The 26,528-nt window shown below is 37.8% G+C and overlaps 1 protein-coding gene across 1 annotated transcript in view; it reads left to right on the top strand.

The window, feature by feature from the left end:
- The window catches only part of ENTHD1 (ENTH domain containing 1), an 84,169-nt gene that overhangs the window by 6,660 nt on the left and 50,981 nt on the right, over positions 1 to 26,528 (top strand). The window contains exons 3-4 of the mRNA XM_054719548.1: positions 6,673 to 6,816; positions 19,463 to 19,581. Of these exons, the coding sequence (XP_054575523.1) occupies positions 6,673 to 6,816; positions 19,463 to 19,581 (263 nt within the window). The remainder of the gene's footprint in view (positions 1 to 6,672; positions 6,817 to 19,462; positions 19,582 to 26,528) is intronic.

Here is a 26,528-nt window from a genome sequence, read left to right as displayed (position 1 = left end):
CAGTTTACTGCCTTGTAAGTGCCCTGTTCTCTACCTATTCATTCTCCCCTGCCTCACCCTCCTCAAGCCTTGACAACCACTGATCTTTTTACTGTCTCCATAGTTGGAATCACATGGCATGTAGCTTTTTCAGACTGGTTTCTTTCACTTAGCAATATGCATTTAAGATTCTTCAATGTCTTTTTATAGCTTGAGAGACCTAATTTCTCTTTTTGTACTTCACTTTTTTGTTGTTGTTAATCCTTACTCGAGGATATTTTTTTCCATTGATTTTAGAGAGAATGGAAGGGAGGAAGGGAGGAGAGAGAGAGAGAGAGAGAGAGAGAGAGAGAGAGATAGATAGATAGAGAGAGAGAGAGAGAGAGAAATATTGATGTGAGGGAGACACATTGATTGGTTGCCTCGTTCATGTGCCCCAGTTGGGGTTGGGGATTGAACCTACAACTCAGGTATGTGTTGTTGACTGAGAATCAAACCTTTGGTGCAAGGCAATGCTCTGACCACTGAACAACACTGGCCAGGGCTTTTCTTCACTTTTTTAAAACAGTGTTATTGAGATATGTCATATACAGTATAATATAATTCACCCATTTAAAGTGTACAATTCCATGGCTTTGGTATATTATTTTTAAAGCTCAAAATATATATAACATAAAACTTGCCATTTTAAATGTACAATTCAGACATTAATTACATTCTCAATGTTACATAACCATCTCCACTATTAAGCATATGTCCCCTGCTCACTTCTAATCTACTTTCTGTCTCTCTCACATCAATGTTTCTCCCTTTCATCCTTCCTCCATGCTCTGTCCCTTCCACTCTCTAAAAATCAATGAAAAAAATATCCTTGGGTGAGGATTAACAACAACAAAATAAAATCTTTGTTTAAATCCTAAAACAATGTAGATTATTGATTTATAGAAAATCCCATAGAGTCTTGTAGAACACTGATTTCATTCGGAGTGAATTTGTTGTGATTGCTCTTTCATTGACTACTAACATATTTAAAAAAAAATCTATTTTGGAATTTTAATTTTCAGCTTATTTGAGTGAGATGTTATTCCCCAACCACCCCTGTTCACTTTTCCCTTTATGTTGGTTTTTCAGTTCCTGCCACCCAGCTCCCTTCGAGCCTTCAGTATAGCCCTTAGAAAGGTAGCTCAGGGCTCCTGCTTGAGATAATACTAGGGTGTGTGTCGTGGATCCAGTCCCTGAGCCAGCAGGTGGCTTAGTTTAGTTTCAAGCCTTAAGGCTGAATGTATGGCCTCTTGCTTCTAGAGAGACCCACAACTACAAATAAATTATAGCCCAAGAAGCTATTTGGGGCTTTTTTCTTTCTTCCAAGACTTCTCTCACAAACATGGATAACCCCTAACATCAAAGAGTGGACAGTGCTGATTCCCTGACACCTGAGGAGCTGAACTCCTGGTGTCAGATCAAGAGTCCAACAGCCTGTGGCTTCAGCCCTGCTCACTGCCTTTTCATTTCTTTTATATTTCTGGATCATGGAGGTTTTTATCTTGTTTTTGAGACTGATGATCTATTATTACTGTGATTTTTGGAGCAGAGCCAAGGGTAATTTGAAGCCTGAACTTACTGTGCCAACTGGACTGAAGGTTTTTTACCTTGAAAATAACTTAATGTTTAGGATACTTCTCTCCTCTCTCCCCACCCCCATCCCTGAGGCATTGTGAAGGATAGATTGGAAGGGAGACTAAAAATCCTATATAATAAAACCCTAATATGCATATCGACCTAAAGGCGGAATGACCGGTCGCTATGATGTGCATTGACCACCAGGGGGCTGACGCTCAATGCAGGAGCTGCCCCCTGATGGTCAGTGCTCTCCCACAGGGGGAGCTCCGCTCAGCCAGAAGCCGGGCTTACGGCTGGTGAGTGCAGTGGCAGTGGCAGGAGCCTCTCCCGCCTCTGCAGCAGTGTTGAGGACCCCTCGGGGGATGTCCCACTGCCAGCTTAGACCCAGTCCCATGGGGAGTGGGCCTAAGCTGGCAGGCAGACATCCTGGACTGTGAGAGGGCATGGCCGGGCTGAGGGGACACCCCCACCCCCCAGTGCACGAATGTCATGCACAGGGCCTCTAGTAAGTAAATAATTTAGAACACCAACAAATGATCAGGGAGAAGGGAGATAGAGTGGAGAGAATGGGCTTAGAAGATATTTAGTATTGATTTAGTACAATCAATAGACATACATTATTGCATTTGAAGAGGTGAGTGCTCATATTTCTGGCTTAAAATGGAGATAAAATTCACCGAGAAAGGAATATGGGGAGAAGAGTAGATTTTGGTGGGTCAGAATGAGAAAGGAGAATTAAGATGTTTTGTAACTACTGTGTGAAGCTCAGTACATATAAATCAAAAAGTCTGGTCTGTATCTTTCATGCTGGTGCATCTCTGTGCCCAAGATCTTTGAATTTACCATGTTTCCAAATCTCTTCACTTGATATTCAGTTATGAACTTACATAGACTCCTTCCCTGTATTTGGGAAGTTTTCTCAGCACATTCATTCATTCATTCATTCATTCATTTAACAAGCATTAAGTATTGCTTAAGCAAACAAGTATAGTTCTGGCCTTGAAGAATGTTATATGTTGATAGAGAAAAAAGACATTTATCAAATAGCAATTACAAACTGTGGAAGTACTATAAAAGATAAGTGTAGTGTGAGAGTGGGGCCTGACCAAGTCTGCGGCCCTGATGTGTGTGTTGGGCGAGTGGGAAGTGCTTTTTCCTCTCAGAAAGGCTTTACTGAAGAAATGAGGGCTGAGATGGTCCCTCTGCCAGGTGCTTTCTCCTGGTACATCTGCATAGGTGGCTTTTTCTTGCTGTTCAAGACTCAACTAATGTGGTACTTCCTCAGCAAGACATTTCTTGACCACACCCCAAATTAATGTTTAGCACATCACTCTTTATTTCCTTTAGAGTATTTATTTTTCTCTGGAATTATCTTGTGTAGGGTCCTTGTCTATTTTTTTTCTTCACCTGTGCCCCCACTGTTTAGAACATTTTCTGAAACGTAAGTGTTCAGAACGATTAAATGTGAATAACCTTGGGTATTGGTCTGTTGCATGGTTGTTCTGACTTGCATGTCCTCAAAGGCCTCTGCCTTGAGTTTGGGAGGACTCCTCAGTGGGTCTTCTGCTTGTTCACTTTTCTATCCCGTTTATCCTCCCCTCGCTCTACTGTGCCTTTCTACTGGGAGTTGCCAAGGGTAACGTTTCACTCTCTGGCCATAGTGATGGGCATGTGACTTGCTAGCTGGAACAGAGTTTTCTCCTGGATTTTTCAAATTTGAAGAACAGAAGACGGAGACTTCTCAGGTGGCAGACTGTGAGGTGAACCTGGAGCTGTTTGTGGCCATATCCACATCCAGATCGAAGAAGCCGGTCTGCAGTAGGAGAAAATGAAGGCATTAAACAGAGAGAAGCAGAGTGGGAGAGGAGAAAAGAAAGAGTCCTTCCTGGTAGTTTTCCAGTTTCTGCTTCATTTGGACCTGAGGCCCAATTGCAACCCCTGGTTTTTCCATGCCCTTTGCCTTAGCCAGTTCAAATTGAGTTTCTGTTGCTTATAGCCAAATATTCCTAATTAAAAATAGTACATAATTTTATTTTTACTTTAACCTTCAACTCAACTATAACAAGCTTTTCATCTTGATGTGTTTTATACAGTATCTTTGGATATTGACCGCTTGCATAGTATCTTGTTTCAGAGAAGCCACATTTTCTCCCTCTCTCTGTCTCCCTATATCTCCCTCCCTTTCCCTCTCCTTTTCCCCAACCCTCTCTTTTCGTTCTCTCCTTCTGATACAAAGAAGTTACTGCCTAAGTTTATTCTATTTCCAGTAATAGTCTATTTTAGTTCTGTGTCCTCTTTCCTTTATTTAAAAACATATTGGTTAGCCCTGGCCGGTGTTACTAAGTGGTTAGAGCGTCGACCAAGCCCTGAAGGGTCGCAGGTTCGATTCCCTCCCGTGGGCAGGAGGCAACCAATAGATGTGTCTCTCTCACATTGATGTTTCTCTCTTTCTCCCCCTCCCTCCCTTCCACTCTCTCTAAAAAAAGAAACAAAAACATGTTGGTTGGAAGTGAGGTAGATGCCGTCTTATTTTTATTATTGTTAATATTTAACCCATCCTTGAAACAGGCTTATTGGGTTCTTAAAATTTTTCACTTTCAACTTTGATGCTTTAGAACAGTCAAGTGTCTATTATTCAGCATCTCAAGGATGGTGGGGAGGTAGCCAGGGCAGTGGGCAGCCGTGAGCAGGAAGTTCATGTCTGGGTGATTTCTTCCCAATTTTCTGTCAACTCCTATGACCTGACCTTACTGATGCTGCAGACTGCTACTCAGGGAGGAGCCCCAGTGTTTCAGGGAGAAAGCTTCCATTACTGCAGTTGGCTGTCTACTCTATGTACCTGCTTGTCGCTTTGAATGAGGAAAGCTGCCCTCAATCCCTATCAATCCATGCAGACTCCAAGTAGAATATTCCACATCTGTTCCATAACTTCTAACTTTTTCTAATTAGGGGTGTTGCAAGAAGTTATTTCAGGTCAAGAAACTTCCTTAGGCAGCTACGTTGTAAATTGGCTCTCATTATCCATTTGTACTAAGTCAAGAAGGAAATTGAGATTTTTGGTAATTTGCTCCTTTTATTGATTCATTCATTCATTCATTAAATATTTATTAAGCATCTACCATATGCAACCACTCTTCTAGATGCTGAAGATACTGGATGAATGAGATTCTTTGCCCTAATGGAGCTTATTTCTAGGTGAGGAAACAATAAACAATTAAATAAATATATAATACAATATTAGGTAGTGATTAATGCCAAGGTGAAAGGACTTGAGTTTGGGAGGACTGATGGGCTGGGCTATTTTAGAGAGGGTGAGCAGAGGAAAGGCTTCTCTGAGGCGGTGACATTGGAGTAGAGACCTGAATGAATCAAGGATCTAGCCATGCAAAGAGTTCCTGGTAGAAGCAACAGCCAGCACACAGCTCTGAGGAGATAAAGAGCATGGTAGGATTATAGAATAAGGCAGCCAGGGTGGCTAGAATAGAGGGAGTGAGGGGAAAAGTGGAAGGAGATGAGCTCCTGAAATTAAAGGGAAAAGAAGTTTTTCACTCCCCACCCAAACCAAGCTATGTCAGTTATGGGGGGAGGTAGTGTCTGGTGTGTTTCTGGTCCCCTAAGGCTGACAGTCACAGGAGACGTCTGTCTATCATGTGGCAATGAGTGGTAACCCAAAACACTGTGGATTTTTTTGGTTATAAACTGTAAGATAATTATAGGAAATTAGCGTGTTTAGAATGATATGGTTTGAAGCAGTTATAAGAGAATTTGAAAGGAAGAAATGACTAAGAAGTGAAATTGGATAAAATCTCGAAAAAGATGGCAACTTGAGCAACGGTTTCTCACACGATCTCTATCAATCCTTGATTAAATGACTGGCACTTAGAAAACATTGTTGGCCCCTCTTCTCTAAATATGGGGTGGGCAAAAATAGGTTTACAGTTGTGAGTATGTGAAACAGTTTATTCTTATATTTATTAATTACTGTATTTTCCATACAAACAACTATAAACCTACGTTTGCTCACCCCTGTATACCCTCAATTTGACCATTTCAAATTATTTCCACTACTAGTAAGTTATAGTTGGAAACATTAATGTTTAATTCATTACACTTGGAGCCCAAAATGAATATAATAGTGGATATTCAGAGACTTTTCAGCTTACCTCAAAGAAGGCTTGGAGTAACATGAAATGTTAATATAAGTTGGTCCCAAGATGTGGAGAAGTAAGGGATTTCTTATATCATTTTTCATAGAAAAAGATTGAGAATAATAATATTACCACATGTTTGAAAGAGTAAACTTTTATATCTGTGAATTAGACTGAAGGAAACTCAGGCCAGACAGACACCTGGTTCAGAGTCACAGGTGATAGAGGGCAGCAGCGTGGTTGGAATCCCGGTCTTAGACTGTGCTCTGGCGCTCTGTTAATGGCGTCAAGTTGCTAGGAGTTCATGTCAAAGAAAAGTCAGTTGCCCTTTCTTTTCTTTTCCTCTGTAGTTGTACCCCTCCAAGGTAACATATTAATAATATTGTGGGTACACAGTGGTTTGTCTGCCTCCCCCACCATTATCCATCCATCCATCCATCCATCCATCCATCCATCCATCCATCATCAATCCGTCCATTCATCCACTTTTCTCTCCTGGATACAAACATTGGTTTATTTTCCCCTGTGCTTTACAGATTTGAGTCATACAATGCACATTATTTTAAATCTTCCGCCGTATGTCATGGTCATTCATCTAGGTCAGTACATCTAGATCTAATTCATTCCTCCTCTTTGCCAATTTTGTTTGACTTCTTGCAGATTATGTAGCTCTTTAAATTAAAGTGAATAATTTAATGCCACCTGATATAATTTCACCTTATGTTTATTTATTTCTTGAAGTATAAGAAAATGAATATATTTATTGATAATTGCAATGAAACTTAGGTTTCCCTCTACATTTGCCACAGGTTGTTTTTTTTTTCACTTTGCTCACATATTCATTTTCCCTAATCTTCTTTTGAATAGAAATTAATTGTAGCCTTCATTAATATTTTTTTCTATGCACATTCAATGTATTTTTCAGGTTATCATATCCGGGAAAAGTCTAAGCAAGTCATAACATTGCTGATGGATGAGCAGTTGCTGCATAAAGAGAGGGAAGTAGCGTGTCGGACTAGACGGCGTAGCTCCTACTCTATGGCATTTTCTAAAAGATTACCTCATACAGGTAACTCATCAACAGCCTGGGCTTCTGCCCCCACACCAGAAGTTCCTGCCTCAGAGAAGAAGTGTAAGCTTCTTAAGGTTGCAAGGCTACGTAAAAGAAGTGCGTATAATGTGAACATTGGACTAAAATGCAATAGGTATTTAAGAACAACTAAAAAATATAAAACGTAACTTTTAGCACAAACTTGTTAATATTATACTAGTTGTAATATTACTACTATATTAGTCATCATACTTTAGAGAACAAAGATGAAGAATAATATTCAGTATAATATTTTATGGCTATTTTCTGAATGCAGTTATCTGGGATTCAAATAAAATGATTTTGAGCTTAAAAGGAATTAAATAAGTGACTACCCTATTTTGCATCCTGATTGATTTTCAAGATTATAATTAAAATTGGAATGTCAGTAAGAACTGTTTTCTGAGACTAGGATCTGGGTGTGTGTGCATTTGTGCCATTTAATTCTATAAATCAGGAAATTGACATTTTCTTAAATGTGCCTCAATTTTTCAAAATTGCTCTAAAACTCTTTCCTTTGACTAAAATGTTAATTCTGGACTACTGAACTTTTCTTAAAAAGGGATTTGTTTTTTTATTAGAAAGCATGAAAATGATTTTTTTTTCTAACAAATTTGCTAAAACATAAAGGACTGTTATTTTGCCCTAAGTTCTCTAGTACAAGCCCTGTTTTTTGATAAGCTGTGTTTAAGGAATGGACAGGTTGAGGAAACAGAAACATTAATGAAATCTGACGTAGATAATTGTCCCTTGAACAGAACTAAACTTTGTGCTATAAGTGAGGGGCTTAGTAGGAGTAACATATAATTAGTTACAAGTATTGTACCTCTAGCTTTAGGTAAATCTGTTTCTCATGATCTGAAAGAGATGCAGGTATTCAATATGAGTAGACATTCCAAATGTTAATAGTAATACCAACACAAACCAGTTCTACTAGAAATCATTAAAGTATTTGACTCAGTCAGGAGTTCTCAGTCTGTACTTGTGGGGACGGGGGAGATGGGAATACAGTAAAGAGGTGGCCATTGTAATTATAATAGTAAATACCACCCAAATGCTTCTAAAAGGTGATGGAACCTCTTTCTCTAGGGTGCCCATTCCTTTGAAATATATCTCAAAAGAGTTAGACCCATTTTGAAATTTTCTCACGGAAGCCTTGAATTCAAACTGACACTAAAAAGAAGTAACTGTAAAATAACCAGTTGTGGTTTATCTAGAGTTTCTTTACCCCTTTTGCTAATTCTCTGTTACCTTTCTTGTACCTTCCTTCATTTCTTCTCTCTCTCCTTTTCTCTTTTATTATAAACATAATTTTATTGAGTTTATTATTTGAAATTTTGATGTCTAGCAGAAATTTGGAGCTATAGCACTGATAATAAAGTCCTTTTCATTGTGGAGAAGATATTCTAGTGACTGAGACAGATATTAAAGACACATAAGCGAAATAGATATAAAACTATTATGTCAGGCTCTGGCTAGTGTTCTCAGTGGTTAGAGCGTCTGCCCGAGCATGGAAGGGTCACGGGTTTGATTCCCCATCAAGGGCATGTACAGTTTTAATCCCTGTCCCTGATTCCTGGCCCCAATCCCTGGCCCTGGTTGGGGTATATGTGGGAGGCAGCCAATCACTGTGTCTCTTATATTGGTGTTTCTCTCTCTCTCTCTCTCTCTCTCTCTCTCTCTCTCTCTCTCTCTCTATCTCTCTCTCTCTCTTTCTCCCCCTCCCTCTCTTACTTCCACTCTCTCTAAAAACCAATGGAAAAAATACCTTTGGGTGAGGATTAACAAAAAAACAAAACAGACCTAGCTGGTTTGGCTCAATGGATAGAGTGTCAGCCTGCGGACTGAAAGGTCCCAGGTTCGATTCCGGCCAAGGGCACATGCCTGGGTTGTGGGCTCAGTCCCCAGTGGGGGGCATGCAGGAGGCAGCCAATCAATAATTCTCTCACATCATTGATGTTTCTATCTCTCTCTCCCTCTCCCTTTCTCTCTGAAATCAATAAAATATATTAAAAACAAATAAACAACAAAGCAAAACAAAAGCTATTATGTCAGATAGTGAAGTGGCAATTTCTGTCTACAGAAGAAAACAAGGAAAGCAGGGTCGGGACAGAGAAGGACAGGAACCACTTTATTTTAGGTCAGGTAGTAAGGGAAGGCCTTTTGGAGGAGGTGAATATATAAAGGGAGACCTCAATGATGTGAGGAGTAATCCATGTAATAGCTGGAGTGTTCCGGGCAGAGGGAACAGCGGTGCAAAATGCTCTGGAACTGGAGCGAGCTTGGCATCCTTAACTATAAGCTTGGGAAACGAGGCCCTGAACTGCTACAGAACTGGCTCATCTCTGAGCTGTTTCAGGATTCATACAAGAAAAATCTAGCTTATTATGTTATAGTCACTACTTTTTTTTAACCCAAAATTATATTCCCAGCTTTATGACACATCTTATTCACTAGCCTAAGCCCTGAATGACTTTTGACTCTTTTTAAAAAAATCAGTCTACCTTAAAATGAAGACATTTTGCTACAATTTATATTTTTCATACTGTAAATATGTCTTGAGTACCTATTTACTATATGTTAGATACTGTTCTAGGCCTGGTAAGCAAATTGGGTATATTTCCACTCTCATGGAGGTTATATCTAGTGATGGAAGAGTCACGGGTTTTGTGTTGTTTTTTCTTAATGTGCAAAAAGTTTTGGTGAATGGTGGCATCATTAAAATGAATCTGTAGTAAGAGTACTATTTAAATAGTGAATGTTTAGGTGTATAAGCTGTAGTAAATTTGTTAAAAATCTGTTACATTATTTTTAATTTTATTTATCCATATAGATATGTATGTTTTTTTTTGTTCAAAGAAGAATAATTTAATTAAGTAAGCTTAGCAATATTACCATTTCCATGTAGGATTCTGTGTTTGAATCTGAAGCTGTATTTTAAAGGAAGAAAGAAAACTGACAATTTGAGGTAGGAGGGAAGTTAGGAAAAATTGGGGGGCCATCTTAGTGGGATAGGAGAAGTAGCAAATAAAAACTTAGAGATGGATGGATCAGTTAGAATTTGGTACACCCACAATGATAGTAATAGAGGCCATAAAAATGGTAGCACATATCTATAATAATAAAAGTGTAATATGCTAATTAGACCGGACAGCCGAATGACCTTCTGGACATCCTTCTAGATGTCCTTCCAGACAACCTTCCGGACGAAGCCAGGGCTCCGAGGGCCAAGGCAAGCTGCCGCGGCTGCAAGGACCAAACCCCTTGCACAAATTTCGTGCATTGGGCCTCTAGTATATAATAGGAGTCTGGAACAAGGTATTCTAGGACTGCTATGGCTCTCAATGATGTCAGTGACCCAGGGCTCCCTCTTTCTTGTTGCTCCACCAAACTCAGCACATAACTTCTATTTCATGATCCAGTCATCACATCTGCAGTCTAGCCAGTAGGAAGGAGAAGTTGAAATATGAATGATCCTTCCTTTTATAAACACTTATTGAAGTTGCTGATGACATTTGGCTTACATATTATTGTTTAGCACATACTCACATGGATATTCCTAGCTGCAAGAGAGGCTGAGTAATGCAGACTTTATACTGGACAGCTATGTTCCCAGATGAAAGTTAGAAAATCTATTGTTAAGGAGAAAGGAGATAATAAATAAATATAAGGACAGCAAATAGTCCTGACCATAGTGGGAAAGAATACAAACAAGAAACGAATTAATCATGTTAATACAGGTTGTCAGATTACATAGAATAGAGAATATAGATTTGAATATTAGGAAAATGTGAACAGATAGTTCAGAGTACTCAGCACAGTTCATTAAGGACATAGTGAACAGTATTTGGAAATTTCAATTTGATGTAATTGGCAACTAGGAACCATTGTAGGCCTTGGAGAACAGAAGGGATGTTTAGCTTAGTCACAGAACTTAGCTTTCTTATTACTGAAAACAGCTGTTGGTGGAAGATATTATTATTGCTTGGTGTAGAAGTGGAGGAGAAACAAACTGGAGGGAGGCTTGTAAGAGACAGTTGTTTCCACCCAAGCATCCAAGACCTGCTCTAGGGTTATTGAAATGAGGGAAAGGTAATGTTTAAAGATAGAATATAGAGAGGAAATGGAGTAAGTACATGATGTATTGGAGAAGAAAGAGAAATTGAAAATGACTCTAACATTTGAGTTAGAGAAAATAGAGGCAAGTGATGGTATCATGCAGGTATTTTCCATCAGAAGGAATGCAAATACATCTCTAAATTATTTCGTTATAATGAAATGTAAAATTGAATGCATTGCTAGAAATATGATTTCCAGGCTTTAGGATCTAGAGCTGAAACAGCTGTGTCTAGCTTCTTTGTTGTAAATTAGCAGGGGAAAAGAGGTACTTTAGAGAAGGTGTTATACACACATCACTACTTATACTCCTTTTTTCTATTCCTGGATGTTTTCCCCATGTTTTAATTCTAGTAGGTAGCTTGGGTGGTTTTGTTTAGATGATTTTGATGTTTTGAGGAAGAGATGAGCTGAAGGATAATTGCTGCTTGATGGCAAGACAGGAAAGTATATAAAGCACAGTTATAACTCAGCTTCTCTGAGCTGTAAGCATCAGAGTTAGTTCCCTTTTTAGAGGTAATAGTTATAAAAACTACCACCACAGACATTGTGTACAACCAGATTAGCAAACCATTACTTCTCATGGTTGTCTGATCTTCCATAAAGAGCTCTTTAATAGTAGTATTCTTTGCAATGGAACTTTACCCGTATTTGAGAAGGATTACTCTGGTCTATGTCATGGAAACATTCTCCTAAAAATGGTATGATTCCTGTTGGACCAAAAGTTAAACTTCAAAATAGTCGTCATCCTATATAATAAAAGCTTAATATGTATGCTAAGTGTCTGGTTGTCCAGTCGGTCATTCAACCAATCAAAGCATAATATGCTAATGATATGCTAAGGCCACTCAACTGCTCGCTATGATGTGCACTGACCACCAGGGGGCAGATGCTCCAAATTGTAGGTTAGCTTGCTGCTGGGGTCCAGCCAATCGGGACTGAGCGAGACAAGCCAGACATGCCCTGGAGCCCTCCCGCGGTCCCTCCCCAGCTGGCCAACCTCCTGCATCCCTCCCCGGCCTGATCCTACCCTGGTGGGGTCCTTTGGCCTGGCCTGCACCCTCTCGCAATCCGGGCTGAGGGACCCTCTACCCGCCGAGTGCATGAATTTTGTGCACCAGGCCACTAGTGCTTTTATAAGCAAAAACACTAATGTTGCTGTTACAATTCCTATAATGAACTTTGTGCTAACAGAGTTGGCATGGAGTCATACTTGGTTGCCTTTTCATGTACAGCCTAGATAGCAGGGCTTATGGTACAAATGGTGGTTGCTACTCAAAAATTTTCATTGATGAATGTCAAACAATGATTTAAAAAAATGTTTGAAGTAAATAATTGTACAAAAATGAAAATAACAATAACTTATATCCCTTCCACCCTACACCAACCACTATTAATCAAATTAGAATAGTTGGTTCCAGTCAGCTTTTTTTTTTCTTTTGTTTTTATTTCAGAAAAAAAATCACTCTATTCCTGTAAAAACAATGCAGGCTTATTATACAGAATCAGTCACTTCCAATCCCATCACTCAGAAATAGTCATAGTTAATCTCAGATGAACATAAATTCTAGGTACCTTTCTATCCATATAATCATATCAAAAGATGTTAACAATTGGTGAATCGGGATGAAGAGTATATGGGAGTTCCTTGTACTATTCTTACAATTTTTCTGCAAGTTTAAATTATTATAAAATGACATTTTTTAAAAATTAGGACAACTATCCATTACTTGAAGATGCTAAAGCATAAGACGGTGAAATTGTTAAGGTTCTGAACTCATTCCGTAAAGGTTAGATAGAAATTTAATCACTATGAGACTTTTATATCTTATCAGTTCTTCATTAGCCCACTGACTATTTTCTTTTTTTTTATTGTTGACACTATTACAGACATTTCCCCCCCTCTTTGCCCACCTCCACTCGGTCCCTGCCCCTACCCCGAACCCCTGGCCTTCACCACACTATTGTCTTTGTCCATGGGCTATGCATATATGTTCTTTGGTCAATCCCCCTAACTGTTTTGTATGATGGATTTGTTTGTTATTTAAAATTAACTTGTTTATTTTAAGAAATGTTTTTATTCTTAAAAATTAATTTTGTTAAGTAAATGACTAATTTACTTAAATTATACCTGAAAGGACATTGTCAATACATAGCAACAATGTTTATTATATGCTAAATAATAAATGGAACAATTTGGAAATTTGTTCAACTTACGGAACATTTCATTTCCAAGATGTGCTGTTGCATTGTTAATGTCTGATAGTTTGAATGTCAGTTTGATATCTCATCTAAGAAGTATCACAGGGTCTACCAGTTCTGCTTTGTGGTATTATCTGAGGGTACAGGCTCAACGAGATCTACAGCTTCTCTCTAGATAGTTTCTACCAAGTACCTATAGCCTTGGTATCTAAGCACTCATCTTCGAATGACTCACTAGCATCATTTCCGGTAGCATCTTCACTTTTTGCTTTGAGGTTTCTCATTCATATACTGGTCCTCCTTGGCATGTGAGTTCACAGTCTCAATTGATAAATAGCTTATGATACCAAAGGGACTTTATTTCCACAAGGAACTAAATGTGTGTTATCCCTTTCCATTTGCTTGTGAAATCCAGAAATGATCTTATTTAATTAAACACACCTCACTTTCAGTGCTGTGCTGTTTGATTCTAAAAAAATTTCTAAATGAGTTTCCATTGACTCACTATATTATAACTATCTTCCTTCTTGCCCCTGTAAGATTAGTTAATATCTGTATGTAACATTTTAGCTATTCTAGGCTAAAGTGTATCTCCTAATATGCAAGGTATTTTTTATTTCACAATTCTTACTATTCTTCAGTTTCCTCACACTTCAACATTGACTTCCTGAAAAATTTTTTTAATCTACTATGATGTCTGAAATCTAGGTCATTATCATTTCAAGGATGATTTTGTTGCTGAATCCTCAAAGAGTGATGATATAGTTCCCGATTAAATCACACGAAAATACATAGATGATCTAAGCCTCAAACCTACTATTTGCCAGCACTAATTCTAAAATCTCCAATCCCAAAATAAACTCCAATCACAAAATCTCCAATCCCAAAATAAGCTCATTTTAATTATTCATTTTCATGTGAAGCTATAAGAAAATGCAAAGCTAGAAACGTAAATGAAAAGTTCTTATTTCTTTCTTTAGTATCTTTGGTATACACCAAGCATGTCAAACTCGTGGCTGGCGGGCCACAAGCCTCATTTAGCCGGCTGCGAGTTTGACATGCTTGGTATACACCATACTTGCTTCTTTTGCCCATGTAGGCCCTCTGCTTGGAATAATTTCTCTGTCCACATTTATCAGAAACCTAGCCATCCTTCAAAACTTATTCAAATTTTACTTCCTATTTAAGGCTCTTTCTTATTACTCTGGTATACATTGTGGGGTTTTTTTTCCCTCCTCAGCATGTCTAGTCCTAAAGTTAGTTAATTTAAAGAAGTTTGGCATATAATTATTCTCCTTTAATTGTTTCCATTAGCCTGTATGTTAAACTTGTCTTTCTAGTCAGGCTAAAACTTTTTGAAGGCAAGGTCAATCCATTGTTCTATACCATTGCTTTTCAAGCTGTTTTTTCTTGCATAATCCCTAAAATTATTTTGAAAAATTACATGCCTCTTTACACAGTTTTAAGTTGACATGTTAAATATTATCATAAGTATAAGTAAGCACAAAGGATGTAATTAAAATAATTGACATTGAAGGTAAAAGAAAATAAAACAAAAACTGTCATATGAGACTTTTAAATGTATCTAAAGGAATCTAAATGCTATTGTGATTGATACTTACAGTCATTCATTTGAAAAAAATACATGAAGTCCTCTTTAACTGTTGGAAATTTTACATTATTCCCTTTTCTATTTGAAGTCATATTTTTGTTCAATATCCTTCCCAGAATTTTATCCTAATAGAAAGTATTTTTATGCTTGAAAGGAAAATCAAGCATAAAATATTTATATAATCCTATCGAATAAAAGGGTAATATGCAAATTAACCATCACTCCATCACAAAGATGGCGGTGCCCATAGCCACAAGATGGCGGCGCCCTGTCCTCTCAGCCCTGCCGAAGCCACCCAGTCCCAGGGGTCGGGGGCGGCTGCTGAGAGCGGGCAGCGTGAACAGCCTGGCAGAATGCTTGCTTCGTCACTGCGGCAATGAGGCAAGCATTGTATACCCGGCTACAGATAGGCCTCTGGGCCGTGGAGAGCCTCTGGGCAGAGGGCGCAGAGCAGCTAGGCCCCACAGAGAGCTACTGGCGCACAGATTCGTGTGCAGGACTACTAGTTTGTATATAAGAATCAAATATGTGTATAAATTGAAATTATTTTTAAATTTTTTCTGATTAGAGGCTTTAAGTGGTAAAATATTTCTTCTAGATTGCCTTATCATTCCAATTATTTTTGGTACATAATCAGGCAAAATCAAAACCACATAAATGTATTATAAATACTTACTAAACATAAAGGAGCCATGGCCAGTGTGGCTCGGTTGGTTGAGTGTTGTCCCAAGCACAGAGAGGTTGCCAGTTCAAATCCTGGTGAGGGCATGTGCCTGGTTTGTGGGTTTGATCCCCAGTAGGGGGCAGGCAGGGGGCAGCCTATCGATGTTTCTCTCCCTCTCCCCCTCTAAAATCAATAAAAACATATTTAAAATTTTAAAAACACACATAAAGGATACAATTTTATTGGAAATTCATGTTTTTATGAGATGCATGGAACTTTTCATTTATCTATGTATGAACATTACCTATTGCTAGAAATAATAGCATGAATTCCATTTCTGTTTTACATTTTTATATATGTAAATGCTGAGAAGACTTGTTCACACAAAATTGTAGATAGGAATAGGAGGTATTTTATTATGCAATGTCATTCTATGAATACCTTCCAAATAATATGCCAAAATTTATATATTGGTTTATTATAAAAATGTTTTTCATTTCTTGTCAACTCTTAACTTCAATAAGTCTTTCTTCATGTCGTTGAAAGCAAAGGATTAGAAATACCCTACTTAGAAAAAGACTAAACAGTTAAACAGTCAGTAGGAATAATTTACTTTTTCAGTTTCTGAGAATAATAACAAAAAAAACCTTTACTAACATTTATCAAATGACTGTTAATTATACCTGTTACACTTAACACAATATACTCAGAATGAATGGGAAATAGGGAAACATTCTAGCAATATATCTGTCAATACAAGAATTTTTTGAGAAAATGATTTTATGTGTCATATGCTTTAAATATATTTTAACCAACTATTCAGAAGTGTGGGTTTGGTTCATTCAATATTTGGAAATTATTTACCATAATTGGCAAAACCAGACTTTACTGTCAAAACAATCAACCAAATCATATATTTTAAAATAAAATATCCTACTTTTTTATTCAAATAAACGTGCAAACACACGTCACTTTGGTTGTATTCACACTCCTGGGCTCTTTTCCTAAGATAGAAAGCCAAGGCATGGAGCCTTGTCATAAGGTTGATGCATTGATGAAATAAGGGCCCCTGCCTCCCAGGCTTTTTGCTTTCTTCTCATGGGACTCTTTCTCAGGAATGATGCATTCTTTGACAATAGTTGGGAGTTGTAAAGCACAACCATATTAAATGAAATTTGTCAACTCCCCTGCTTCTCCATCCTATCTAATAAAAGAGTAATATGCAAATTGACTGTACCTCTGCTACACCCACAAGCCACGCCCACCAACCACGCCCACCAGCAAATCAGGAGTGAATATGCAAATAAACCCAGCCAAGATGGCTGTGGCCACAGAGAGCAGGAGGGAGGCTTGGGTTTCCCCGGCAATGGAGGAAGCCAAGCTTTCCGCCTGCCCTTGCCTGCCTAGGCCTCCATTCAATGCTACAAAGTTTCAATTTTAGAAGATACATAAATCCCAACAGAAATGGCTGCCGCCACGGAGCAAGCAGGAAGCTTGGCTCCACTCCAGGCTACAAAGTTTCAATTATTTAGAAGATACATAAATCCCAGATTACCTGCTTCCAGCCTATGCTTAGGTTGCCGGGGGGCATGGCCGGCCTGCAAACCACCACAGGCCCCTTGCCCAGGTGGCCCCACACCCCAAGGGAACCCCCACCCTGATCCGGGACACCCTTCAGGGCAAACCAGCTGGCCCCCACCCATGCACCAGGCCTCTATCCTATCTAATAAAAGAGTAATATGCAGATTGACCATCACTCCAACACACAAGATGGCTGCCCCCATGTGGTCAAAGATCCTGCCCCCATGTGGACACAAGATGGCCACCACAAGATGGCCAGCAGGGGAGGGCAGTTGGGAGGAACCAGGCCTGCAAGGGAGGGCAGTTGGGGGTGATCAAGCCTGCAGGAGAGGGCAGTTAGGTGTGACCAGGCCGGCAAATGTGAAAATTAAATTTCATTAAAATGTAGAATTTCATTAAAAAAATATGAAATTTAGTTAAATTTCATTTAATTAAAAAATTAATTTCAGCCGAAACCGGTTTGGCTCAGTGGATAGAGCGTCGGCCTGCAGACTGAAAGGTCCAGGTTCGATTCCGGTCAAGGGCATGTACCTTGGTTGCGGGCATATCTGTGCAGGAGGCAGCTGATCGATGTTTCTCTCACATTGATGTTTCTGACTCTCTATCTCCCTTCCTCTCTCTGTAAAAAATCAATAAAATATATTAAAAAAATTAATTTCATTAAAAAAATTAATTTCATTAATTTAATTTCACAGCAGGCCGGCAAATGTGAAAATTAAATTAAATGAGGAGGGAAGTTGGGGGGGACCCAGGCCTGCAGTGGAGAGCAGTTAGGGGGGACCAGGCCTGCAGGGGAGGGCAGTTGGGGGGGGGGTGGACCAGGCCTGCAGGGGAGGGCAGTTAGGGGTGACCAGGCCAGCAGGGGAGGGCAGTTAGGGACAAACAGGCTGGCAGGGGAGCAGTTAGACATCAATCAGGCTGGCAGGGGAGTGGTTAGGGGGTGATCAGGCTGGCAGGCAGAAGGGGTTAGGGGCAATCAGGAAGGCAGGCAGGCGAGCAGTTGGGAGCCAGCAGTCCTGGATCCAGCGGTGGGATCGGGCCTAAACGGGCAGCCGGACATCCCTCGAGGGGTCCCAGTTTGGAGAGGGTGCAGGCTGGGCTTAGGGACACCGCCCCCCCCCCCCCCCCGTGCACGAATTTCATGCACTGGGCCTCTAGTACTGTAATATATCTGAATACCAAATATCCCAGTATGGACCAAAATTCCCTGTTACCAATGCTATACTTTGACAGGAAAGACTTTGAGGCTCTGCTTTGGATTTTTCATGCCTTGATTAAAGGAGGTGACCCCATCTCCGTCTTTTTTGCTGTTGTTTGGTGCCTTAGAGGTTCTTATGCTTGCACTTAAGGGAAGATGTGCCATAATAAGATTCGGCTAAGATTATGTCTGTCTTTATAAAGTGGCATAAAATTGATTGTGAAAGGGAAAGGGGAAAGAACTACCCTGACCACATAGTTGCATTCTCAGAACGATCAGTTTTGGAAAGGATATACACAGAAGTTGTGCGCCTGGGTATTGATTCCTGTAGAATGATTAGGCCCACCTGGTCCTTGGGAAGTATTCAAGTATTCACAGTGATGTGCATACACCAGTTTGTACCCAATAGTATGCTGATAGAGAGTTGGTACTAATACTTGGTTTACATAGCAATTAACATAGGGAGGAAGTGATAGTAAGACTACAAATATGTTCAGTTTAGTACAAATATATAAGCAGAAATATCTTTATTTTCATTGGCATGTTTTATGTTTAAGTTTTAAAATTTTTTGTTTAAAAGTTCTTGTCAAATAATATATACATTCTTGATAGTTTTGCTTAGAACACATGAAGTTCACACAGCAGTAATAAACTTCTTTTAAATATTACTTAGAGCCTGGCTGGCGTGGCTCAGTGGTTGAGCATTGACCTATAAACCAGGAGGTTGCAGTTTGATTCCTAATCAGGGTATATGCCCCTGTTCAGGTTTGGGCTCAAACCTTAGTGTGGGGTGTGCAGGAGGCAGCCAATCAATGATTCTCATCATTGATGTTTCTATATCTCTCTCCCTCCCCCTTCCTCTATGAAATCAATAAAAATATGTTTTAAAACGTATTACTTAGAATAATTATAGTTATTCCTATTTTGCTAAAATTTCATTTGAATCATTTTCAAACTCTTTCTATATAATACTTGCCTTATATTAAAAAAGATGTTTCACATAATCTATAAAATAAAAATTGTTGATGAGGGAAGGGCTAGAATTGAAGTTGTATTTTTTAAATCTGTCTCAATTTATTATTATAAAGGGCTATATTAAAGTGATTGCTATTTATAGGTAACCATTGGTAGATCATATATATTTTGTAGGCAAAATGGATCTTCATAAGTAATTACTTTAAAAATCATGAGGTAATGTAAAAACATTACAATTTTTTGCCAAAGTAAAATCTTCTCTTTATGTCATTGACAGGGAACACTTCCAAGGCCGGATGGAAACAAGAGCAGTGGCAAGACAGTCAGCTGCCTGGGGATGCTGTGTTGTCCCAGGAAACACTACCATTCAAGTTCAGTGCTTGGAAATCAACAGAGGTAAGTTGCTGTGGTAGTTTCCTATTGCTGCTCTAAAAAACTACCACACACTTAGTGCCTTAAGTCAATGCAAATGTATTATCTTACAGTTCTGTGGGCTGGAAGTCTGACATGGTCTCTCTGGGCTAAAGTCAAGGTGTCCGCAGGGCTGTGTTCCTTTCTGCAGGCTCTAGGGGAGAGTGGGTTTTCTTGCCTTTTTCAGCTTATATTCTAAGAGAAACTGCTTGTCTTTTAAACTTCGTTTTTGTTATACAGAGTTTTAAATAAGAATAAGATTAAATTATCAGCTTCCCTTTGTAGCTTGTGCATTTAAAAATCTTTTTTATCCTAATATAATAAAGATCTTGTACTTTTTTTTTTCTAAATGTTGAAATCCTTATGCCCTCTAGAATTTTACTATATAGTGTGAGATAGGATCTTATGTTATTTGAATCTCTGTGGAAAAACAATATTTAATTTTTTGAACAGTTTATCATTCTCTACTCAGTTTTTAAAAAACATTTTGTTATGAAATGATTATATTATAGGAAGTTGCAGAAATAGTATGGAGTCCCATGTACCCTTTCCCCACCTACCCCAATATCAACATCTTAACATAGCTGAAGTACAATATCAAAACTAGGAAATGAACATTGGTATGTTACAACTAAATAGACTACAATTTTCAATTCAGTGTTCAGTTTTTTAACCCCCATTTGTGTGTGTATGTGTGTGCATTCTATGTAATTTTATTCTAAGTATAGATTTGTATAACCAGCGCCAAAATGAAGATACAGAACTGTTCTATCCCCACAAAAGAAGTCCCTCATGCCCTTATGCTACCTACACAATCTTACCCCCGACAACCTCCTCCTGGCAACCACTGATCTTTTCTCCATCTATAGTTTTGTTATTTCTAGAATGCTATGTAAATGTAACCTTTTGAGATAGATTTTTTTTTCACTCATCATAATGCTCTTGAGATCCATTCAGGTTGTTACATGTTTCAATAATTCATTCCTTTTTATTGTTTATTTTTGAAAGCACCCCATTTTATAGATATATCAGAGTTTATTCAACTATTCACCCAATGAAAGGTATTTGGGTGCTTCCAGTTAGGGGCTGTTGATGAATAAAGCTGCAGTGAACATTTATGTATAGTTTTTGTATGTAAAGTTTTCAAATCTCTGGGATAAATGTCTAAGAGTATGATTGCTGGTTTTGTAAGAAACTGTCAAACTGTTTTCCAGAGTGGCTGTTTTCTTTTTTTCTTCTTCTAAAGTTCCTCAATCTGACCTTCAGTTTACTAATTTGTTCTCAGCTATATCCATTCCACTATTTATCCCATCTGTTCTCTATTTCAGTATTCTATTTTTACATTTGATATTTAATATTTCTATTTAATTTGTCTTCTTTTTTTAATCCTCACTCAATGATATGCTTTTTATAGATTTTTAAAGAGAGAGGAAGGGGGAGAGAGAAACATTGACGTGAGAGAGAAACATCAATTGGCCACCTTGCACCACTATGTGCCCCAACCAGAGATCAAACCCGAAACTAGGGTATGTGCACTGACCAGGAATCAAACCCGCCCCCTTTTGGTGTGCAGGACAATGCTCCAACCAACTGAGCCACACCGGCCAGAGCAAGTGGCTCAAGTTTTTAATCTTTCTTCTTTCTGGGAGTCCTTACAGTCCTTTCCTGCCTAACAGGTTTTCATTTGCTTCCTTCTGACACTTAGGGTCACAGATCCACATTGAGGAATTACACTGGCAGCTTGGGGCTCCTTCCTTGTGCTCATATCAGAGATGTTCCAGATCTGGTTCTCAGACCAATGGGTGCTGAGGATCAGTTGTTGGTGAAGTTTAGTTTGTGTCCTCTCACCTACTTGGGTATAATACTTTAAGAGGCCATGGATCCAGGCTGTGATTAATGCCTGGTTATTTCAGCTTCTTCATTAAGTAGGAGATCCCAATGCCTGGACATAATTTCAAACAGTGAGCCCATATTCAACACTCCTGTCTTGCATGGGCACTTTAAATCTGTACTTATCCCCTCAGAGTTGAGCTCCTGGCTTTCTCTGCCTTTTTCTGGATCCAAAGCCCTAAAGGTCCACAGCTTCCACCTCCTTACCGTTATGTGTTTCTGTTATGCTCTCATCCAGGAAGATGTTCATCTTGTGTTTGACCATGACTGTGTCCTTAATTTTCACATTTGCATTTTCCCTTTCATTGCTATGTGTTTGGAAGAGGAAGGTGTCCCCAAAGTATGAAACTTATAGAACCATCTGGATTGGAAATCTGTTCCACTCAAGACTATATGAAATTATCTTATTCACTCACTAGTTTTTCTGTTTGGTATGTGTTTCTCCTACCAGAAGGAAAGCTTCTTGAGACTAGAGACCTTTTTAAGTTTTATTCATTACTGAATCGTTAGTTGCCACATTTTTTTAATGAAATCAATGAATAGTAGACTTTCAATAGTAACTTCCTTCTCTTCCTTTCCTGTGAAAGAGGCTTGTTTGGTCTCCTGCTCGGAGTGCTTTGTTTAGTATTCGCTGCCACAGCTCCTGCGAGGGAGATTGGAATTATTTCTTGACCTTCTGTTTCCAGCTCCTTTCCCCAACCCAATTAGGTACTGGATTTATAGCAGCTCTGAGAAGTACATAAAATTAAAATTTCACTATTCCTTAATTGCATAATAGCCCATAGATTGAAAATGTCTAGATTATTTTAAAATATATGACATTAAGTCAAAATGATTTTTAAATTTGAGATCAATTTATTTGTTGCTGATGGCTTTTAAGGGAGAAAATCGACTGGAATAATCTTACATGCATTGGAGCCTAACAGAGATATAAAGTGCTACTTAGTCTTTTTTTGTATCGGTCATTAACTTCTCATTATTATTTGTTTTTCTTACTTTAGAGGGAGGTACAGTAATTGATTTACATCATTCCACATCTTATATCAATGAGTAAAAAAATGGTTCCTTTCCCTCAAAGGAAGTTTAAAGCTGGATCTCCCTTTTTCAAAACATTACTACTGACAAGCATCTCCTAATGACTGTCAGGAACATTTGATGCCACCCTATTGCCCTCTTCAGAAACCTGCTCTTGCCGCAGAAGACAAGAGCTCTCATGCTGAACAGTAAACCTAATTGTTGTTGCCAAATGTACTGCATCTACATTAAAATCCTCATGTTCTTAATAGAGAATGAGGAAGAAATGATATTGTTGGTTGCTTAGGCACAATGAGGAGTGCTTAAAAATATCTTTTAAAAACTTTAAATAGAAACCTCTTTAACTATTTTCTTTCTATAAATGAAAGAATTATCTAACAGCAGTACTAGAACATGGCTTTCAAAGGCAGAGCAGTGCTTGCCTGTGTAAAGAAAAGCCTTTACGTGCGTGACACTGAGACATAAGTGTGTTTTCTCTTTGCATACTGTCCAGAATTTTTCTTATTAAGTCTGCTAATTAATAAGGCCATTTGTAGCTTTTCACCACCTCAAAAAACCTTCCTCTTTTCCTGTTGGAAGAGATTCAACAATGAGGCTATGACTTTTTCTGTCGCAGTTGTTCCCATAGCAACAGATAGGGATGCTATGAATTGATTCACACAAAATTAAAGGTGACCAAAGCCTTCAGTCTCCTTGTGAGTTACTAAATTGCTAGTGATAGGAGATAAATATTTATTTCCTGCTGCCTTCATTTATTATTTTGCTAAATTAAGAATAAACAGTTTTTATCTTTGGGTTTATTAGCATGTCACTTATTATATTTGTAAAAATTTGAACTCATCAAAGCTGTTAGAAAAATGGAAATTATGCTTATTTTAGTTATGTTAATTTATTATCCCTTTGCCTACTGCATCATTGCTTTATGCTTGAATCCTGTTTTATTTTTATGTTAGTACTTTTATTCTTTTTAAATTAGACAATACTTATTGAAAATTTTAAACAATATTGAAGGGTAAAAAGTGAAAAACAGAGTTTCTTTTTATTTCTCTCTATTCCTTCTGTTCCTTTTCTAAGAGTCAACTATACAGCAGTTTTTTTTATGAATTTTGGGAAGAAATTTTCTGTGTCCTTACATTTCTTTTACCTGAATGTATTTATTCATTGCATGGTGCTCTGTAACATGCTTTGAACTAAGCAATGTATCTAGCACAACTTCCTATAGTAATAAATGCAATCGTTCAATGTATATTGTTTTAAAATATGCTTTTATCACTAAACTTACATGTTGTGGACATATTTTTATATCAGTACATATTAACTTTGCTGTATTCTTAATATATAAATGAATCTTAATTTATTTAACCATTTCCTGTTGGTAATCATATAGGGATTTTTCATGTTGATGGAGGGCTAGACTCAAGTCAATGAAACATAGTAGAGAACTAAGAAATAGACCCACACAAATATGGCCAACTGATTTTTGACAAAAGAAATTTAAAGATAACATTTTCAATAAATTATATTCGAGCAGTTGGACATTTTTTGGGCAAAACCATGACTTTGAAATTAAACCTTAAACAGAAATTCACTCCAAATGGATCACAGACTTAAATATAAAAGTATAATACTTAAAAAAATATATTGGAGAAAACCCTTTTGGATGTAGGGCTGGCCAAAAACATAATCCCTAAAAGAAAAAAACATGATGTAAGACATCACAATTTAAAACTTTTGCTCCACAAGTAAGATCATCAACAAACTTAACAGCATAAACAGGGATAATTTGTGACAACCAAAACATAAAAGGGGTGCGAGTAAGGTCTGAATTTGCAAAGGAGGTTAGATTAAAAAGAAAAAGGACTACTGTATATATGAAACTTTCTTTTTCATAAACCTAATGGTAACCATACACACACACACACACACACACACACACACACAACCCACAAAATTGAGACACATAACTTTAAGAAAGAGGAAGCAGAGGAATAAGGTATGGAATACCACCAAATAAAAACAACAGACAGAAACACAAAATACTAGCAAATTGAATACAATAATACATTAAAAAATAATAAATCATGATTAAGGTGGGGTTCATTCCAGGAGCACAAGGATGGTTCAATATATGCAAATCAATCAATGTAATACACTACATTAACAAAACAAAGGATAAAAATCATACGGGCTTATCAATAGATGCAGAAAAAGTGTTTGGTAAGGTACAACATCCATTTATGATTCAAATACTCAATAAAATAGGTATAGAAGGAAAGTACCTCAACATAATATACTCAATGTTGAAAAGTTGAAAGCTTTTCCTCTAAAATCAGGAACAAGACAAGGATATCCACTCTTACTACTCTCAGTCAACACAGTACTGGGTATCCTAGCCAGAGCAAACAGGTAAGAGAAAGAAACAAAAGGCATCCAAACTGGGAATGAAAAAGTAAAAGTGTTACTTTTTGCAGATGACATGATTTTTTATATAGAAAATCCTAAAGACTCCACCAAAAACTTTTAGAAATAATAAACAAATAGAGTAAAGTTGCAGGATACAAAATCAATGTTCAGAAATCCACTGCATTTCTATATACTAACAATGAAATATTAGAAAAATAAATGAAAAAAATTCCTTTTGCATTTGCAACAAAAAGAATAAAATACCTAGGAATCAACTTTCAACAAAGGATGTGAAGGACCTATGTACTGAAAACTACAAAAAAGAGATTGTAAAAGACACAGTGAAATTGGAAGATATTCCATGTTCATGGATTGGAAGAAACAACATAGTTAAAATGTCCATATTACCAAATCAATATACAGATTTAATGCAATCCCCATCAAAATCCCAATGACACTTTTTAAAGAAATAAACCAAAAATATCAGATATGTATGGAACCACAAAAGACCCAGGATAGCCAAAGGAATTCTCAGGGAAAAGAACGAAGCCAAAGGTCTCACACTACCTGACTTTAAATTATACTACCGAGCAACGATAATCAAAACAGCATGGTATTGACAGGAAAACAGACACACAGACCAATGGAACAGAACTGAGAACCAAGAAATAAAAACCACATGTATATGGGCAAGTAATTTTTGACAAAGGAACAGAAAACATATAATGGAGAAAAGAAAGCCTCTTCAATAAATGGCGCTGGGAAAATTGGAAAGCCACATGCAAACGAATGAAATTAGACTACAGTCTGTCCCCGTGTACAAAAATTATTTCAAAAAGGATCAAAGACCTAAGTATACGATCTGAAACAATAAATTACATAGAAGAAAACATAGGTACTAAATTTATGAATACAAATTGAATACAACAATACATTAAAAAATAATATATCATGATTATTATATCGTATTGTGGCCATTGTGTTGCTCTTAGAGAAGCTTTTATGAATTTGACCCCAAAGGCAAGGAAAGCAAAGGCAAAAATAAATGAATGGGACTATATCAAACCAAAAGGCTTATGCACAGCAAAAGAAACTGCCAACAAAACAAAAGGGCAACCAACTGAAGGGGAGAAGATATTTACAAACAACAGCTCTGACAAGGGGTTAATATCCAAAATATATAAAGAACCAATACAACTCAACACCAAACAAACAATCCAATTAAAAGTGGGCAGAGGACCTGAACAGACACTTCTCCCTAGAAGACATACAAATGGCCAACAGATATATGAAAAGATGCTCAACTTCACTAGCTGTTAGGGAAATGCAAATCAAAACTAGGAGATACCACCTCACACATATTAGAATGGCTATTATTAACAAGACAAGTAATAACAAGTGTTGGAAAGGTTGTGGAGAAAAAGGAACCCTCATTTACTGCTGGTGGGAATGTAAACTGGTATAGCCACTATGGAAAACAGTATGGAGGTTCCTCCAGAAATTAAGAATAGAGTTACCATATGACCCAGCAATCCCTCTTCTGGGTATCTACTTGAAAATTTGAAAACATTTATTTGCACACATTTTATACTAAGTGAAATGTC

This window comes from Eptesicus fuscus, chromosome 7 (assembly GCF_027574615.1).
Source record: "Eptesicus fuscus isolate TK198812 chromosome 7, DD_ASM_mEF_20220401, whole genome shotgun sequence".
Classification (NCBI taxonomy): domain Eukaryota; kingdom Metazoa; phylum Chordata; class Mammalia; order Chiroptera; family Vespertilionidae; genus Eptesicus; species Eptesicus fuscus.
This window is presented reverse-complemented; position numbering and strand designations above follow the sequence as displayed.